At 38.8% G+C, this 19617-nt stretch overlaps 2 protein-coding genes across 5 annotated transcripts in view; both read right to left on the reverse strand.

The window, feature by feature from the left end:
• Positions 1 to 1084: 1084 nt before the first annotated feature.
• Positions 1085 to 14143, reverse strand: tlcd3a (TLC domain containing 3A). The gene is made up of 5 exons (XM_079449174.1): positions 13591 to 14143; positions 7356 to 7442; positions 4723 to 4942; positions 2882 to 2977; positions 1085 to 2050 (listed from the first exon to the last, which is right to left on the reverse strand). Exons 1-5 carry the CDS (start codon positions 13710 to 13712, stop codon positions 1730 to 1732), a joined length of 846 nt encoding a protein of 281 aa, XP_079305300.1. The 5' UTR covers positions 13713 to 14143; the 3' UTR covers positions 1085 to 1729.
• Positions 14144 to 17460: 3317 nt separating this feature from the next.
• The window catches only part of usp2b (ubiquitin specific peptidase 2b), a 29009-nt gene continuing 26852 nt past the window's right edge, over positions 17461 to 19617 (reverse strand). For 2 of the 4 annotated variants that reach the window (XM_079450090.1, XM_079450089.1), the window contains one exon: positions 17461 to 19051. In XM_079450090.1, the coding sequence (XP_079306216.1) occupies positions 18967 to 19051 (85 nt within the window). In that variant the 3' untranslated portion in view covers positions 17461 to 18966. The remainder of the gene's footprint in view (positions 19052 to 19617) is intronic. The other 2 variants (XM_079450088.1, XM_079450091.1) reach the window with 1 other exon arrangement.

Below are 19617 nucleotides of genomic sequence, written 5' to 3' on the forward strand. Positions count from 1 at the left end.
AAATAAGCTTTAAGGAATCTAGAAGTCGTCGTAAACACATCTAAGATGTACTGGCATTCGGCATCCACTAAATGTATTTTAAAAGATGCCCCGAATCTAAGGTTTCTGAGTTCCTGCACTCTCGTAGGCCACGTCAACCCTACAAAATCACTCCAAGCCAAAGCGAGAAACCCATTTATACTGCACATCAAAATGTTATTGAATAAAATGATCTAAAACACAAAACCGCAAGCTCGGTTAAAGTGACAGTTCACCCAAAAATGAAAGTCTTCCCTCTTGTCATTTCAAACCTGTAGGACTTTCTTTCATCCGCAGAACGTATGGGGTGTTGAATGTTGTTAACTGGACCCCGTTCACTTGCATTGGTTTAGTGTTCATACAATAGAAGTGCACGGGGTCCAGTGCTGTTCGGTTACCATCATTCTTCAAAGTTTCTTCTTTTGTGTTCTGCGGAAGAGAAAGTCCTGCAGGACGAGAAAACGATGACAGAATTGTCTTTTTCGGGTGAGAATCACTTTAATAGAGAGCTAAAAGTTCAAGCTCCCCTAATGCCTCATAAAGACAGCCATTATTACTAATGTTCCCACTTTGATGACCAATGAATTTTCACTTTTCCAGACATGCTTACTACATAAAAAATGAATTCATAAAGATTGCACTCGTACAGATCAATTTCTAGTCAGTGATATATATTTTGCAGCTGAGCAGAAGTAGAATTTATGGAAATCTGTTTATAGAGCTCTTTAGAAATTTTCGTTTCATAGTAGATACCCGAAAATCACATTAAGGATGGCAACTTTTCTATCCTTACCCACAATCCCATTGTGTTATTGCTTAAACTCTCACCTGGAGATGCCCCGGACATGATGTGCCCTCTAAAGATATGTCAAGCGTAATGTGCTTTGTGCGCCCTACAAAAACCCTCAATTGGTTCAAGCCCCGTGTGTGAAGTGGTAAACATAAGGGACGACTCTGTACCGCCCCCACGTGACAGGGAGGACGTAAGATTGTAAAAAGGCTCACAGAACAGAAGCCGAAATCATTAGCCGCCTCCCGAGCGTAAAGGGCGATGTGTGTTAGAGGAGTGTAAACAGTCACAGCAGGGCAGTGTGTGTGCAAACACATCCCCACGACTCTAATGAGCTGTAAACAACAGCAATGTCCTCATGGAAATGTTAACCTGGTGATTCCAGCTTTGTGCTGAAAAGAAAAAGTATAAGCGACGGTGGATGGGTTTTAAAATCGGCTCTGAAAGAAATTATGTATGCTGATGAATTCATGTTTGATCGATAAAAAGATCTTGCGATGCACTGCGAGTCGCTTTGGATAAAAGTGTCTGCCAAATGCATGTACGTAAATGTATGTGGTTGTGCCATCCGCTTAACGTCTTTCCTCCTCTAAACCGGTGTACTTCAGACACACACATCTAAGAGACAGAGTAGGGCTAGCGTATCATAGAAGATAAGGGACACGAAATAGTAACAGATCATTCCAATAACACAGAGAGACATCAGTCAAAACTGTAGCAGATTCTCCAATCAGAAAAGGAACAGACGCGTCACACCCCTCGACCTAAGAGACACTCCTTGAAGGGCACAGCCGTGCATGTAAAAATAAACAGGAACAGTCTGGAGTTGTGGGGAACCGTAGATGCAATAGTAGCAGTAATGCCGAGGCCTTCAGATGTGACGCATGTCGGTTTGCTATAGATGAAAAAGTGATTGGCTCTCTAATCTTCCTTGCTGGTGTCGGAGACCGGCTCGGGCGAGGACAGTGGAGAAGCCTGATTCTTAGCATCCCGTTGACGTTTGTAGAGTCGGTATCCTTTGCGGCAGAGGAGGACGAACCAGTAGACTTGAGGCGCCAGGATGCAGAGGTTGCCCAGGTTGGTGGAGAGCGGCAGGTGGAAGGGAACGCTGTAGAGCGGGATGCCGTAGTGAGAGCCGTACATCCAGTACATGAACGGGAAGAGAGCGATGCGACACATCAAGAAACTCAGAAGCACCGCGCCGCCATTGACCTTGTGCAGCCAGCACTCCTGCAAACCCAACTACGAGAAGAAATATAGATTATAAGTAGGGGACACAAAACACGAGGGACGGTCAACATAGTGATGGATGTCAGTTCAAACCTGTATGACTTTCTTTCTTTTGCAGAAAAATGTTGGTAACCTAACAAACATTGACCCCAATTGACTTCCATTGTATGGACACGAGACATCTTCTCAAAACATCTTCTTCCGTGTTTCACAGACATAAGTCAAGTACACTAAATGAGGATAGAATTTTTATTTTTGGGTGACCTGTCCCTTTAATACAGTCAGTAAAACGTTTGGCTATGCAACAACTATTACTACCAAAAGGGGGCGGTGTGAAAGTAAAAGTATGTGTGTTTTTATCAAATTAGCCGAGGTCAGGAGAAATGTTAGCAGAGGGAGAAAAACAGCAAGACCGATCAAAGAGACGGACAAGAGATGAAGAATGTTTTCCACTAGACAGAACGCTGTGAGACACGATATGAAAGCTGAAACTCTGAGTGAACACTTGTCGCTATCTCTGTACTCCAAAGTAAACACATCGGTCTTAAAGGAACACTACGTGCCAAAATAACAATTCTGTCATCATTTACTCCACCCTCGCACCTGACTTTGTGTCAAACCTGTGTGACTTTCATTGTTCATCAAAGTTATTTAAGACAATATTCTGGCCATGAAAGTAAACGGGGACTGGGGTTGTCAATGTCTGCTTTTTGTGTTAAACCAAATAAAGAAAGTCATATTGGCATGAAACAACATGATGTTGGGTGTACTTTAGAAAATAAAAACAGGAACATTATTGACTCCTCACTGTGCAGAATCGCTGAGCGTGTGTGTAAACTTCACCTGAATAAGGATTTTGCCCAGTGAAACAAAAGGAGTGCTGAGCTCAGTGAGGAAGAGACAACCAATGAAGTAATCGCCCTGGTCCTTCCTGAAGAACTGATGTACACAAAGAGCAAAGTCAGCACAAACACAATCACAACGTGACCAATAGCACTCGTGTTCATTTCATGACGCATTACATAATTATCATCAAATGAAACGCTTGTCAGAGCAAATATTTAGCCGCTGAACCTCCCACTACACATTTAACTAAACTGACAGAACCCTGACAGCTGTTCTACTGAATTTAATGAAGAGAGAGAAAAATATTTGCTTAAATAAAGTCAATACTGGACCTCTTGCGACAAAAGCCAAGGTTACACTACACAGTTTGTTGTTTTTAGACAGATGATGTCTGTTTATGAAACCATTCTGATTGGTTTTGTAAATGTGTCAATGATGACCATCATCAGTCCCCCAAAAAGCATTTGAATGGCTCTAAACAGCCCTAAAGTGCCTTTCACTAAACCAAACCAGGGGTGTAAAGTAATCATGTTTACTCAATATCATTATGATTTTGGGCATTTGGCAAAAGAAGAATCAATCATTTTGAGTCATACAATGTATTGTTATTGCTACAAATGAAGAGTTTATTTCCAAAATGAGAACTTCCAATTAATATCAATCAAACTGCAGTTGGTTTGTTTTGATTTAAGCCATAATAAATCAAACAATACAGCGAACTAACACAATAAAACATGATTTTTGAAAGTTTTGATTCTCATTTTGGAAACAATTCTTTGAATATAGCTTTGACTGGTTTTGTGGTCCAGGGTCGAAAATGTTAAATGCTCACGTCGAATAAAAGAGTCTGCTAAAGGAATAAACCTAAATGAACATGTAGCAATTACCTACATCTCCATTTGCAATTACAGTTTATTTTATATACAATCATTTATTATTTTGTTTATTTATGTAAAACAACATTCATGCATTTTTAAACTGAACTGTTCACCAATAATGGAAATTCTCTCATATATAAGAGTATCGCTTCCTGTGCAAATAAGGCAGATTGTTTTGGGGAGAATATTCCCTTTAAGTGTCCGAATACTTTTGTGTCTTACACGTACAGTGACCTCAGAGAGCTCATGATGGATGGATCAAAGATTTCTGTAACGTGTGTATGAACATGTGTAGTGTAAAGATTTAAAACAGCCAAATTAAAGTCTTCCTGATGTCCCACAGCAAATCTCGGTTTCCTTAAATATTTATTAAATAAATAGATTTATGGAAATGCCACTTTAAGCATTACTGTACAGTATAACAATGTTAAGATTTCCATAAATCTAAAGTGAATTTACTAACTTTAAAGAGAGTGTTTGATCTCATAAGTCCTTTGTGTCGGCTGTAGTGATATAATCAGTCAGAATCTGTCGGTTCAGTGTGTCACTGTGTGTCTTGTGAACGTGTGTGTGTGTGTGTGTGTGTGTGTGTGTGTGTGTGTGTGTGTGTGGTGCTGCTATCCGAGCAGCAGCTGTGTGTGAATAATGAAAGCGTGGGTAAAATGATCTCATATCACCACTGACAGCCCAGAGACACCAAACAAAAGACCAGGTTTCCACCACGGGGTGTGCGCGTGTGTGTCCCACCGTATGTATTCTGGCAGCGTAACAGCTGCCATTAGGTTAATTGTGTTTCATGGATCAGGTACGTAACAAACACAAAAGCATTGCGCCCCCCTCCCCGTTTACATTCATTCCCTCCCGTTTGGTCCCGTCTACAGGTGGGTCTGTGTCTGTTCCTGTGGTTATCTGAGATGGTCCATTACTCTGTGCCTTCATTTTGTCACGCATCTCTCTCACCAGAGTCACCGGAAGCAGAATGGTGAGCAGTGCAATGTGATGGAGGACCAGCAGGAACTCTTTCCTCACGAATGAGTTGACCGTTCGGAGGGAGTGGCTTTTATAGTCCTCGTGACCTTTGACCCGGAAGCGATGGTAATGGCTGAGGTACATGGCGAAGATGTCGTATGACATGTAGGGCACACCGTACCAAATGACAAAATGGGTGGCCAGCCAGTGTCTGGAACAAAACACAAACAGAACGGGTGAACGAAGCGGTTTCAAAACCTAGTGAGAGTCCACAACAGACATAGTACGCTGCCTTTTAAGGGAGTGGCCTAATTTTGCAAGTGTAAACACATGTGAAATTCAGAAGAGAACCTATACTCAAAATTGATTCTGTTTAGTCATCGGGCCAATTTGTGAGCCAAACCAGACTTCCTAAAGGTTTTCAGAAAGGAGTTAAATAAGGTCTGTGGTTAACATTGCTGATTTGTTACTTCCGTTTACATCTAAAGCATACATTATTACATCATAAAAGGAAATAGGAAGTGAAACGTTTGTGGCTATATCCATCAATATCAGTAGAGAGGTAACAGTTTTACAAAGTCAAAGCACTGATAAAGTACACATGCTTAAAAAATATAGTGTGAAAATACCCAAGTACTCTCCTTCTCTGTGTTTTATAATACATTTCAAATAATAAAACGATCAGATCATAGGACACTGCTTCTATTGTCTGTGTTTTACTGTTACATTTAAATGCTTAATTAAATTAATATATACTGTATATATATATATCTGTACAAACCAGTTTCTGTAGCTACAACAGTGTTTGCTCAGTTTAATTAATACACCTTCAACAAAGTCACACCAATACACAAACAGTCGACATGTGATTAGTGGTCAATAAAGCATCATCATTTTTGCCTCTCTGTCACCATCTCTGTTTGAAACATAAAACCGCAGGTTAGTTTATGTACGCGTTTTGATGTGCGTTGAAGTCAAACGCAGTGAAACTAGAGATGCACCAATCCTAAAATTCTCCACCCATACAGATTATTCAGAGTTATATCTGCCGATACTGATACAGAAAATAAAATGTATATTTTTTCGATAGCCAAGAGGAAAAAAAATAGCTTTTATCGACCGATACTAATTCTTTACCGATATATCGGTGCATGAAACAGAAATTTTGCATGAAATCGTACCCGACAGCTGTACTTACTGTTTAAATCATTATAATAAACTTACTGTTGTGAATCAGGGGGAAGTAAATGACACACAACAGTTTATTCATACATATCGCATATGTGAGAATACAGGCTTGAAATATAGCACTAGACTTTTACACTATAGTCTAATGGATTCTTTTAATACTGGCATCATTATCCAAGGTGTGAAATATTGTTGACCTTATTGTGTCACTAATGTAAGAAATTAACTTCTAACGTCATTTGGGTGAATAAATGATTTCCGGATGAACTTCCCCTTTAAGAAACATGCAAGTGTCATTGGATATTTCTTGTCACTCGGGCTGCTCAGCATCCCGGTTGTGCATGTTCTCGAGCCAAGTATTAAGCCTTTTGGGGGATTAGCGGGGCGGCTGGGAGTTTTACTGTAGACCTGCAGGGCAAACGGCTGATGTGGATTACTCTGTTACGCCACAAACACATCCACACACACGTAAATGTCACCCTGTCATGGTGAACAGGTTGGCAAAGGCTGTGTTACAGGTGTCGTTCTGGTGCCAGGGACGGGCAGAGGGAGGGGCACAGAGGAAGGTAACAGCTGGTGCGCTGGGACTCAGTGTACCTAATCTCCTCCTCCCTGTGTCCTTGGAGTGGAGGCGGAGCCAAGAGGTCAGCAGATGTGATGTGGGAATAAAGGTAAGCACAGTTGCCCTGAGGAGATTCTGATTGGCTGCGGACTTAAACGAGGGCATCAGCAGGTATAGAGACATATGGTGAGCCTTTTAAAGTGACATCGCACCGTTACAGCTGCAATGTCACTTCGTTTTTATTAGGGATACACTGATACCAGAATCGGTATCGAGCCCGATACTAAGCGCATCTACTCGTACTCTTAAAAATGCATCGATACCAAAGACCGATAACTCTTGTGACATAATTGACAAAAACATTTTTTTAATTATTATTAATTTGCTTTGAAAGTTTGTGAAACGCACATGAAAAAAATCTTTGTATAATCTGTCTAAGGTTTTCTCACTGTGCCATCGGTATCCGTGAGTACTAGAAAAAATATCGGTACTCGTACTCTGCCTTTACATCATGGTATCGGTGCATCCCTAGTTTTTATAGTTAAAAAGATGCAATTAGTGGGCAAGTACATTAAAATCTGTGTTGAAAATTGTCAGTGATTCATGACGGTATGCTTGTAATAATTTATAATTCGAGCTATCGGGTACGATTTTGCAGGAAATGTCAGATTGACGTCAATTGACTTCAACACACAAACTGTAAAGATAAACTAAATGTACACCAACTTTCAATTTTACGTGTTTAAACAAAGATGTACTATATTTATATAAAGTAAGCTCTGGTAAACTATGATGTTATATTGTTTTACTGTTTTTATAATCAAGAAGAATTTAAATGAAAATTGATATAATACACATCAAATGTATCTCTTACCGGTCTGAAATCACGTTCCCTCTACAGGAAGACGCCACAACAATGCCTGCTGTCGTGGCCATGAGAGCATGAACGGATGACACCAGTCTGTGAAAGAGAAGAGCATTCAGATCACAGTCTAGAGATTGCAGAAAAAGACTGAAGACAAACTACAAAAGCATTTAGGTTTTGTGTAAAGCTGGGTGATGTATTCAATATACTATTGGAATATATAAATATCATTAGAGCAAGATCATTTATAGCATAAAATTGTATAACTAAGAATCTGGTCTTGTTTCATTACAGGATATTTTACTATATAGCGCTTTTCACAATGTGCATTGTTCCAAATAGAACAAAAATACTGTTAGGTGTTCGGTGTTTATATAAAAAAGTGTAAAAAATACTGTAAATAAAAAACTGTAAGTTACACAGGTGACAATAGAATATATCAAATGTTTATTTGGCAAAAACTGGTAACTATTTTTATCCATAAATGTTCAAAATAATGCTTTAAAGTTGATAGTGTTTTTTAAATGTTATTAAGCTGTATTTTGAAGTTATTACAACTCAATCAGAACAACCCAACTGTAGTTTTGATGATTGCAGTCATTGATATTATTTGAAATGCACTATAAAAAAAATTTAACATAATAAAAATAGTTTTTGTGGGTTTTTGCAATCGAACTCTTACACAATTTGATTTTGAATGTCACACAATATATGCATGTATAATTAAATAAAAATACAGAAATATGAATTATTGTGCATTTAAGACTACACGAAACGTGTATGGAATTAATGTATAGATCTTCCTTCATGTCCGATCTTTTGTAAAACATGTTTAACAGTGGAAACACATTCTCTAAAACCAACATTAAAAATATACATGAAGTAAATAATAATGTAAACATTCTACAGAAAAACAAGCAAGTTACTGTAATGTTAATGCTACCGTATTTATACAGGTACAGCAAAAACAGAACAAAAAATGTAATTTACTGTAAACATCAGAGCTTTCAATACAAATGTATGTTTATCAGACAACAGAGTATCAGTAACATTATGTATTTGGGATGTGAAACATTGGTCTAATTCAAGCTGAGCAAACGCATTCTGCACGGTATGACGGTTGCTCGCCATGACAACGGTGGTCACGTGACCCTTGCACGCTTGAGTTGGCTGCTAGATAAGCGCTGCCATCCACAAACACGGACGCACACAGAGAGCTCTGCTCCCCAAACCCGGTTTGAATACGGTCACAAGACTCATTTCACACAATCCACTCTTTATACGTCTCTCTCTCTCTCTCTCTCTCTCTCTCTCTCTCTCTCTCTCGCTCTCTAAGAATGGGTAGGGGGGGAAGAGACCGAAAAAAAAGAGGAAATGTTTCTTTGTATAGTTTTGTTGCGTGTGGGTGACTATAGCATGATGTCTTACGTTTCCAGTTTTAATACACAGACAGATATAAAGCAGTAATGCAGAGTTTGATTCAACTAAGTCGGGATATCCAGCCATGGAGATCCAGGTCAAATCTCCAGAAGAATTGTGCTAGTTAGTCGACGACAGCCATCGTAGTTTTGCCCCCGGGAAGATACATTCTTTTCATGCAAGTAGAGGGAAAATCTTCAATACTGTCAAGATAACATTTCAATAACATACGTATGTCAATATACCCAAAACTAATGTACCAATTTTATTTTTTAAATACTAGTTAAATACCTGCATGCAAATACACTGCGATCGGGCAGCAGTTTCAGTTTCAGACGCAGATATTGAGAGCTTCATTCACTCATCTATAAGTGCTCGGTCTCCTCTTCCGTATTCTGTCTCTGGTTTCAACCCGGATCAAACACACCTGTCCATCATTTCAAAGGGAAGCCTGAATCAGCTGTGTTTGATCAGAGTTGGAATTGAGATCTACACGAGAGTAAACCTGCGTCCAAACTCAAATACTGTGACAGTGTTAAAGGAAGTGCATAGTTCTTGACCATTAATAAGTATGTTCTATATATTATGTGTGTGGGTGCAGTATGTATACTTTACGGACATTGACCCGTATGTTTGTTCACGCATGATATTCGAACCAAAAACTGTATATTTAAAATAATTTACCCGGGCGTTGTTAAACAAGGAATATACAGTATTTCTTGTTACCAGTGTCATATCATATTAACTGTTAGCGCCTCATAGTTTTCCGGTATTGTTAAAAACGTTTATATTTTCCGCCTCCATCAGCTCCTATGGACTTCGGGGATACATCCGATGCAAGCAATTCTCACAAACCTTTCTTTGCAAGCTAAGGTTACATACATACTACTCATTTTGCATACTGATGTTTTCATTTGGACGCAAGTGATTTTAGATTCAACAACACGTAACCCCTTCTTACAGATGCAAAGCACTGATGCTGTTTGTATTCTGAAATGAATAGCGTCTTATATTTTATTTTATCTTATATATGTATTTTAAGAGCACACGCTGCTGTCCATTGAACTGTCGTACAAAAGCAATATCACACTCACAATCGTGTGTTATGGCGAGATATCAGCACTTTTGCTCGAGTGGTTTTGTTTTCAATTCATTCGTGTTTCTTGTCTTTTTCTTGTTTTTTTTATTGTCTCCATGTTTCTGTCACCAACGTCTTCATCGAATGAACATATTTGTGATATTGTGATCACATGCAACTAGTAAGAACACATAACATCGGAAAGACGCTAGAAGACATAAGAGATTTCAAAAGAATATTAAAATCATTGTTGCAGGTGTGTGTCGTTCACAGCTCAAAGATGAAACAATATTTCTACATTGAAATTAATTCCACATGAAAAGCTAATTAAATCGATTCATCTAAACAATAGCCTGTTTGCGTTTATTATTAAATTAATTTAAACTATAGTCCTATTTTGTAATGATTATTATTTAGCAATGTGACAAACACGATTTGGTGTCGCTTAACTGTGATTGGTCTGTTTGAACACCTCCCTCAGGTAAATGATTTGTTCTACTGTATTTAACATCTCATGCTGCAACAAAAGTGACTGTTTACTTGCCGTTATCACTGCTAATGCTTGAGCTGCTTCTTCTTCGGCTCTTGTCTTGGTTACACAAGTAACACATGGGTGGACACGATGACTAGTGGTGATGCGGACAACGAAGCAAAAGTATAAATGAAAACCGTCATGTAGCATACAGAGTAGCGGCTACAGCGTAGGTCCTACGCACGAGTATAAACTGAGCTTAAGGTGATTACATTAAGAGCGTTTTGTTTTTCCTTCAGCGGCATTGCAGCAGTTTTTCATTATACTTCAGAGTTGTTGTCTGTGTAGACAGGCAAAGACCATTAGTCCTCAGTATCCACAGAAGTGTTGCTCATATAACCAAGACAAGAGCCGAAGAAGAAGCAGCTTGTTGTGTACACTGCCGGAGAAGCATTAGCACTGATAGCGGCAAGTAAACAGTCACTTGTGTTGCATCATGAGTTGATACATATAGGAAAATGATTTATTTTTAGACAATTAATTCATCATTCATATGCTACGCTTACGCAGAACAATCACAGCACTTGCAGTCCGCGCCAAATCGACGCGTTGTTACTTTTCTGGATAGGTACGCATCTTCTGCGTAGGGTATGCGGCTCTGCGTAGGCTATGGCGTAGGTCCGACGCAGAAGTAAAAGAAGATCGCATTTAAAATTTGTTTTTTTCAAAATCATAATTGAGTGATTTAATCTACAGTTGTGTTTAAAAGTCCAGAGTCTGTCTCATTTCATTATAACTCCTGTAACAGTCTTCAGACTCTCCACCGAGCCCACGTAGACACTCAACACATCATCGAACCACCACCAAAGATTAGATGCCTACCTATCAATATATTGGTCTGTTTGTCCATCACATGTACAAGACGCCTTGAAATAACTTAAAGAATTCCATTTATTTTTGTTCCATTATGTCATTGATTACTTATAGATTCTGTTCTATCTTTCTTTAACCTACATTTTAGGTCCTTCAATCAATCTGCCCATATGATTTGGCTGGCTCTGAAAATTGTTCTTTCGTTGTAAGTAAAGCGAACATTAAATACAAAAACGCATGTAACCAATTGAGCTAAGCAGTTTTAAGTATTATTGCTGATCGGGCATCCGTTTTAGCAATTGTCTTACAATGACAGACACAATAATGGATCGGGTTAGAAGAATCTGGTGTAAGATGACCAGAATAGAAAAGTCAGCACAAAACTGAAATGATACATTGCACACTTAAGCAACTAGAAAACGACCAGTACAGCTCAATATAGCACACTATGGCTTTAAAAACACTGTACATTGAACAACGGCACATGAGAAAGGTTGTGAAACAACAACAAAAAGTATTAAATGGGATAATAGTTATTGCGAAATAAAACCCTCAAAGTTGCCCTTAGCAAAGCAGATCTATAGCAATAACAAGGGGATTAGGTCAATTCAACCAAGTCGGGATGCTTACACGATATTTTCAGAAACTAATAATAATTTAGAGAAGGTGAATATAGCCAAAGAAGCATTTAAAGAATGCTTGCTTGTACAACTTTGTTTAACTTAGAAGCAAAACAGCAATCGTTTTAATCGCGTCAAATTAGTCGACACATATTTGGCTACAATGTAATACACTAAATACAGTGTTTGACTATTGTATAAACAAACACACACAGCTATGTCAATGACAAATTCATGCCGAATCCAGCAAGAACCAATCAGAAACTGCTTATCTGCCAAAAACACAGATGCCAGTATGGGTGACTGACCACTGATAAATGTTCCCACCCTCAGATATGACAATATTTACAAGTTGCTCGAGACGTAAAAGAACGTCACACGTCAATGCTGAATCACCCAGATTGGTACATCGAAGCGATTGCATTTCAGCTTATATTCAGATCATTTAAAACCGCATGTTAGAGCAGGCATGCTTGCACACCTATATCTGCCAGTAAATAAGAACGTAGGGGTTTGTAGTTGTACGTTCAGTCTGTGACAGCACGATTAAGGCCATGAGATAAGCTTAATATAAGTTCATAGGATAATATGAGCACGACTGTAGAAGCTTACAGTCCGACGAGAAACATACCAGAGCGTCTTTAGCATACACGCAAAAGCCACAATGTAATGGATTACTGCTGCATCAATTTACAGTCGGGCTATAGTTTTATGATGCAAACGTTGGCTAACACTTTACTAAAATGTGTCATTAGCGTTGGTAAATGAATTAGCTAACAGAAACTAACAATAAACTATATTTACAGCAGTTAGTAATCTTCAAATGTTAATTTAACTGTAGTGTAGAATAGCATTTACTGTAGCGCGCTGTCGTCAGTTGAAGTATACTGCAGTCTATTACAGCAATTCCACAATAGTATCCTTATTGCAGTAGTATCGTATTAGTATTGTAGTATTCAAACACCGAGGAATTTCACTCAAATTTACTGTAGAAATAACTATAGTATACTACCGTATTTTTCTTGTGGAAGGCCGATAGATAAACCTTAAGATTTTTCAGATTAAACATCGTACTAAAGGCTGTTTAAGTATCGGCCTTTGTTTATTCATGTTATTAAATGTGCTTTCCCAATGATAACAACTGATATCATAGTAAGCACACTTTAATATTTGCTATAGTAAAAAATCATTAGTATCTTATACTACAGTAAACACTTCAGTGTACTAAAGCCTTTTTGTAGCCCATCTACAGACACAACACGTGATTTTAAAACGTATTAGCAAATATTAGCATTCACTGAGATTAGCAAATGCAATAGAAAGATTGTTGATTGTTGTGCCGTGTTAACTAGTGTAGTTAACTTATGTTAACGAGTTTAACTTCGTTGTGAAGTGCCAATAAACGTTGCCGTTTTGATTTATGAAGAATAGAAATATTCTGTCGAATAATCGAAACCGTGAGAGCATCCAACATGAAACAGATATATAGGCCTGATGTAAATGACTGAATTAACCTGGCTACACTAAAGTCCCTTAGAAAAACGAAATACGGCTTTACTTCAGTAATACGTGTAGACGCAAAATACACGACCACGACATTTGACTATAATAAAACTGATTGATTATTAGCACGAGGGTTTGAAATAGCAAGTGTTTACCTTTAACACAGCGTTACGATGTAAAAACAATAACGGCACTGCATTGGGAAACACACTGTGGATTTAAACGGCAAAAGGTAAAGTGAGGGATGTGTGGAAAGTGCGAATGCAGAGCCGGACCGACCTCTCGCTGACCAGCACGACGTCGGCTTCGGTCCACTGCTTGAAAATGGACGGCAGCACTTTTCTGAAAGCGAAGAAGAGACCGGGGAAGAGCACGACACCGCACGCCAACGCCTGCAACATCTTCGCCTGTCGTGTGGGCCGCTATAAACCTGACGCTGGGTCCAAAACAACAGTCTACGGCTGAGCCGGTCCGGTCAGGACAGCATGAGAGCAGCGGGTCTCCAGCCTCCTCCTGTCCCGAATAACGGTGGAGGAGGTGTCCGGTGAATGATCGCTCTCTTCTCGTGCTTCACACCCGGCGGGTGTTCTGTTACATGTTACGGTCTGTAAACCGACGACCTGGCTTTTACTTTCCGGCCTTGCGGTGCGGGTTTTCATGCACGGTGCACGCGGGAGGGATTACGGCGATTCACCGGGACCGGGCGCGTATCCGCTTCTCGCGAGCGTAGCTCTGTGCTAAAACGCTGGAGAGCTTGTGCACGCGCTGCTGCATCCGCGACTCTGCGCAGACTCCGTCCGCACAACAGCGCCCTCTGTCCATTTAAAGAGGTAGTTCACCCCGCAGTGATTTGATTATTTATTTACCCAATGTCATTTCTAATCTGTATGACCCCATCGACGTGCATTGTACGGACAGACAACCACTAAGACTAAATAAATATGTGCTTCGGTGTTACATGTCGTATACAGGTTTCGAGCTTATATCAGGAGGGGGGTGAATGAATGAATGAATGAATGAATGAATGAATGAATGAATGATGATCACATTTTTATTTTTGGGTAACCCGTCCCTTTAACAGTGCTGCAGTTTGTTGAATTGTTTGCATTTATGATGTTTCTACACAAAAATAGAGAGCACGCACGGTGGCTTTACGGGCTGTGTGGTAATGTTATATACAGGAGGGCCTTTGTTCCTAACCTGTATTCACGATCCTAACCCATCTATTCCCTCAACCCCCACTTGTTAGCCACCCATTCATGTTATCTAATGACAAGAGAGACGGCTGATCCAGGGGATTTCAACCCTCCAGTCCCCAGGACGTGGTTTCCGCTCTCTGGGACCAATTACACGATCTCCTCGCCGCACATTTCATGTCACCGGTCCCAGTCTAGCAACCGAACATAAACCAGTGCTTGTAAACTATGGTGTCACATAGTCACTTCATTATACTGTATAGGCACCATAAGACCTACATAGGCGTGCATGACTATAAAGACTAATGAAAAACAGTCTATTTTACTGCTAAGATGATGAAAACTTTCACAAAGTTAAATTATTGTGTGACAGTTAGTAGTGTTGTGTAAATCGTTTTTTTAATAGAAAATGACCTATAATCCAAAAATCTATTATTTAATTTTAATTGTTAAAAACTTGAAACGCACTATCATTTATTTTTAACTTTAAAGTTCGGGTATTACGAGAATAACTGACTTATATGACTATCAAAGCAGGAGAACGTATTATGACAATTAAGAATGTCGCTGTCAGATAAGGTTTCCCTGTGATCAATGAGAAAAAAGTAAAGGCAGGCCTCAAACCAACGACCTGCCCATACAAACCCGAAGCACTAACCACTACACCAGCACACCTATCATACATATTTGAAGATGAAGCCCTTAAAAGCTACATTTTGACAGCTATAGCATGGGGAACGGTGTGTGACAGTTCAGAACTTTGCTGTCAGATACTGTTCCCCTGTATTCTATGAGATAGAATGTTTATACTTTCACATTAACAAAAAGTAGGTTCTCAGAGTTTCAGGCTTATATCACTAAAACTTCCAATCAAAGCAGAAGAACGTATTATGACAACAAAGAATGTTGCTGTCAGTTAAGGTTCCCCTGTGTTCAATGAGTAAAAATTCAAGGCCTCAAACCAACAACCTACCCATCACAAACCCAGAGCATTGACCACTACACCAGCAGACCTATTATATGGTTTGGCTTAAAGGTAAAGGCCTTAAAAGCTCAATTTAGCAACAGTGAGTTTGTTATATTTATTTTGTCTTCATTTTGAAAAGTAAAATCTGTGTATGGTTCAAAACATATCTTGAATCTTGTACAAATATTTGTATATTTTATTCACATATAACTTCATACTTATATATAGACTACAGTATATATTATATATATGTCATATATTTCATGTTTTAATTTGATTCTTTTACATTTATTATAGTTTAATGACTTTATAATGCCACTTTGTACTTAAATGACACCAAAAAGGACATACTTCATCAAAGCCTGTACAATGTTTATTCATAACGGTGTCATTGAGCTTTGGTCCGGTCTGATGGTGTCGAGGTTAGTGGTGTATATGCAGAAGGGACGAGCAGTTTGTCACTACAGTAGAGAGACGGCTTGAATTACAGCAGCCAGTAGAAGTGAGATAATTCTCCCCTTCTTCTCACAAATTGGGCTCTCTTGACCAGATCATCTGTCTAAGCCTGGAAACCTAATCTGCAAAGTCACTAAGAGCACACACGCGGCCAAGCTACTAGAACACTCTGACAGAACATGTCGATACTGTATGTATAATGGTAAACACACACGTGCACATATCATTTTAGGGCCTTCTTTGTGCTCGGATGAATTTGGTGATTGACTGCTTTATCTATATCAAGATGCTGATGTGCGCACAAACACACACACACACACACACACACACACACACACAACCCCGTGACAGTGGTAATCTCAATGACATTAGACAGAAAGGATTCTTTATGCAAAGGTCATAGTGAGGAGGCTGGTGACCAGAAGTGTTTGTGCATAAGATAAAGTGTGTGTGTGTGTGTGTTCAGCCATCAGTTCAGTTCATCACCAGGTCAGCAAAAAACAATAGAAGTCTATGGCAAGTCCCCACTAAGATCACAAAAACAAATATGTGTGTGTGTAAATCCAAACCAAACGTACCCACGAAGATAATGATGTAATGTAATGTAAAGATGCTTGTAAAAATGTTTAAATATTACATATGTAGGGGGATAAAATATAAAGCTTGTTTAAAGGGATACTCCACCCAAAAAATAAAATTCTGTCATTTATTACCCTCCACCCCAAAGTTATTTTAAACCTGTATACATTGCTTTGTTTTGTTGAACACAAAGGAAATATTTCGACAAAATGTTAGCAGCTGACTTTTCTGGGACATCATTGACTACCATTGCAGGTAGAAAACTTTCCTAGATTCTTAAAAAATATCTCGTTATGTGCAAAAAAATAATACAGGTTTGGAACAACTTGAAGGTGAGTAAATGATGACAGAATTTAAATTTTTGGGTTGAGTATCCCTTTAAGATGCAAGGTAATGAGAGAAAACTAACATCGCCCTCTAGTGACAGTACACTGAAACTGTCCCTTTGACTATTGGGTCCAAAAGTGAATGATAATAAACTGAAAAGAAAGAGCATTCAATAAACGAATGATGCCGGTGACATGTCAAAAAGTAAATGAGATCACTTGATAACATTTACCTGCCATTTCATCAGGTACAGTTTAAGGTGTTCAATGGTCGGTGACACAAATATATTATCAGCCAATCATGTGGCCGCTGTGTTCTCTCTTTAGTATGTTGCTTTGAATCAACTGCTAAATGAATAAATGTGAAAACTTGGATAAGCGATTACACCAAACACAAATCAACATCAATCTACTTTTAACATGTAGCCAAAGGGAGATTTGCATCATTCCTTGTGTAGTGTGTGACGCTTTCATGTCAATAAAAAGCAGTCTTTCTGAATAATGTTCATTCATGCCACGAAGGCAGTACTGAAGAAAACCATGAGCTCCATCCTCATACGAACAGAGTGTACCTAATAAAGTGTCCGGTGAGTGTATGTTTATGAACACGAATGAACAATGTAATAAGGCTTTATCCTGTCGCAAACTCTTTATTTGTTGCATGTTACTTTCATAAAATAATGCAACAACGCACTTACAGGCGCATCTCTCTACAGCAAAGCTTTTCTGGCACATGATAGTTAGAAAGGGATAGTTGGTTCAAAGATGAAGCATTTTTTATCAACCTGTATGAAGAATCTTGGTAACCGAACAACACTAACGCACATTGACTTCCATTGAATGAACGCAAAACCACTGAGACATTTCTCAAGATATCTTCTTTTGTATTCACCTGAAGAAAATGTTCAGATTTTGATCAACACATGAGTAAACAAATGATCATGGTCCCTTTAACCCCGGGTGAACTATCCCTTGATTATTATAGACTATTTCTAATGTAGTAATGCCGATCATCCGTGATGGTTCATGTAGCTATTTGTTTTTATTCATGTTTACATACTTGACTTTTAAAAAGCCAAGGGTCCTTGATATGCAGTTCACTATAGTCACATGTCAGACACAAAATGACCACTCATTTAAAATCTCTCTGTAGAAAAAAAACATTGTCTGGTTAAAGCACAATGACATTCACAACATTCACTTTATAAATAGAGCAATAACACATAAAGACGCACTCTCTCTCTCTCTCTCTCACACACACATGGATCCTCCAGGTGGCTTTCTGTCTGATTCAGACTCATTCTTAAAAGAATATATACTGTCCCTGACAGAATGAGGAAAACATATTAAGGCCTCTTCCAAAGCTTATATTGCTCCTGGAGGAAAAACTTTGATTTAGCAGATGAAATGAAATATTCAAATATTTAACAGATGAATGAAATATTCATAGTTATATTCGGTTTATCAACACCTGGCCACCAGAGGAATGAAACCGTACAATCATCTCTGTAATGTTGAAGAGTCATGCAATAATGTAAAACAATGCCCTTCAATGTAAATAATCTCTCAAAAGTGACCAAATCACCCGAAGCGGAGGCGTATCTTATGTTTGAAATAGTAAACAATCTATCAAAACATCCTCTCTTGACCTATATGGTCTCTCTGCATGACCTCATTTTCAACTGAGTAAAAATAATTCATTTATCTTTAAATTAAATGTTAAAGTAAAGTTAATAAATTAAATACGGTACGGATTGGGGTTGTGGTGACCAACTGTAGAGCCAGACAGCTCCGCTTACACAGTGCATAGAGTCCTACAATATCAGTCACACACACACACACACACACACACACGTCTTCCTTATTCGAGGTAGTAGTTCATATCCCTCGTTCATCGTCCGCCGTTTCAGCCTCAAGAGGCGTGATGCATGGAGAAGCCCTTACACTAAAGTTCAGCCTAAACTCTCATCTCAGTCCATGACTTTTATTCAGTTCCCCTTGGTTAACAGTCCCATGGCCCTCCACTGGAATTGAGTCTCGGGATCAGCGCATTTAGACCCAGACCACTGAGTGCAAGAGCATTGGAAACTTTTTTTAATCCAAGACTGTTTCAGCCTCCGGATGAGATTGTTCACATTCGTGATGAGATTGCAGATTCGTAGAAGAGAACATATGCATCGCTGCTGCGCACCTGGCTGGACGACATGGGGCTCACCCTGAGAGAGAGAGAGAGAGAGAACGCTGCAGTAAACAATAAAAATAACGCATAGTATGGAACAAATACAATTAAAATGGATTTGGGTCAATTTGATAAGTAATGTTTGGCATCATATCGAGATCTTCAAAATATTAACTTTTGATTGCAGACTTGACAAATCTGAGCTCAGTTTGTGAGATTTCTGGTGTTTTTCTCAAATATCTGAAATCTAGTAGGGCTGGGTTAAAAATGATTGATTCTTTGATCTTTAATTTACAGAAACCATATTCATAATGCGGATGCTTTTCAAGGATGTGAATATAGATGTCGCCATCACTCGCACTGATATTTTGAATGTTGAAATCTGTTTTATTTTTATGAACATGAGTTTCATGTTGTTATGAATTTAACTTAATTAAAAAATAAAAATGTAAGTTACTCGTTTGGTAACGCAAAGTAAAAATAAAAACCCATTCCAAACATAATTGTGTGGGCTCTGTGTATTTTTATAATCCAGGGTGTGTGTATTTCACTAATACAGCTGAGTAGGACGCTTTCAGTCACCAGCGTATATATTTAAATATG

This window comes from Barbatula barbatula (genome assembly GCF_947034865.1).
Source record: "Barbatula barbatula genome assembly, chromosome: 2".
NCBI classification, from domain to species: Eukaryota; Metazoa; Chordata; class Actinopteri; order Cypriniformes; family Nemacheilidae; genus Barbatula; species Barbatula barbatula.

Coding starts and splice junctions, on each gene's coding strand:
- tlcd3a (XM_079449174.1), bottom strand. CDS start 13,712: ATGTTGCAGGCGTTGGCGTGCGGTGTCGTGCTCTTCCCCGGTCTCTTC. Junction 2,978..4,722: donor TTCTGCTTCCGGTGACTCTG/GTGAGAGAGATG, acceptor TGTGTACATCAG/TTCTTCAGGAAGGACCAGGG. Junction 2,051..2,881: donor TGGGCAAAATCCTTATTCAG/GTGAAGTTTACA, acceptor TTCTTCTCGTAG/TTGGGTTTGCAGGAGTGCTG.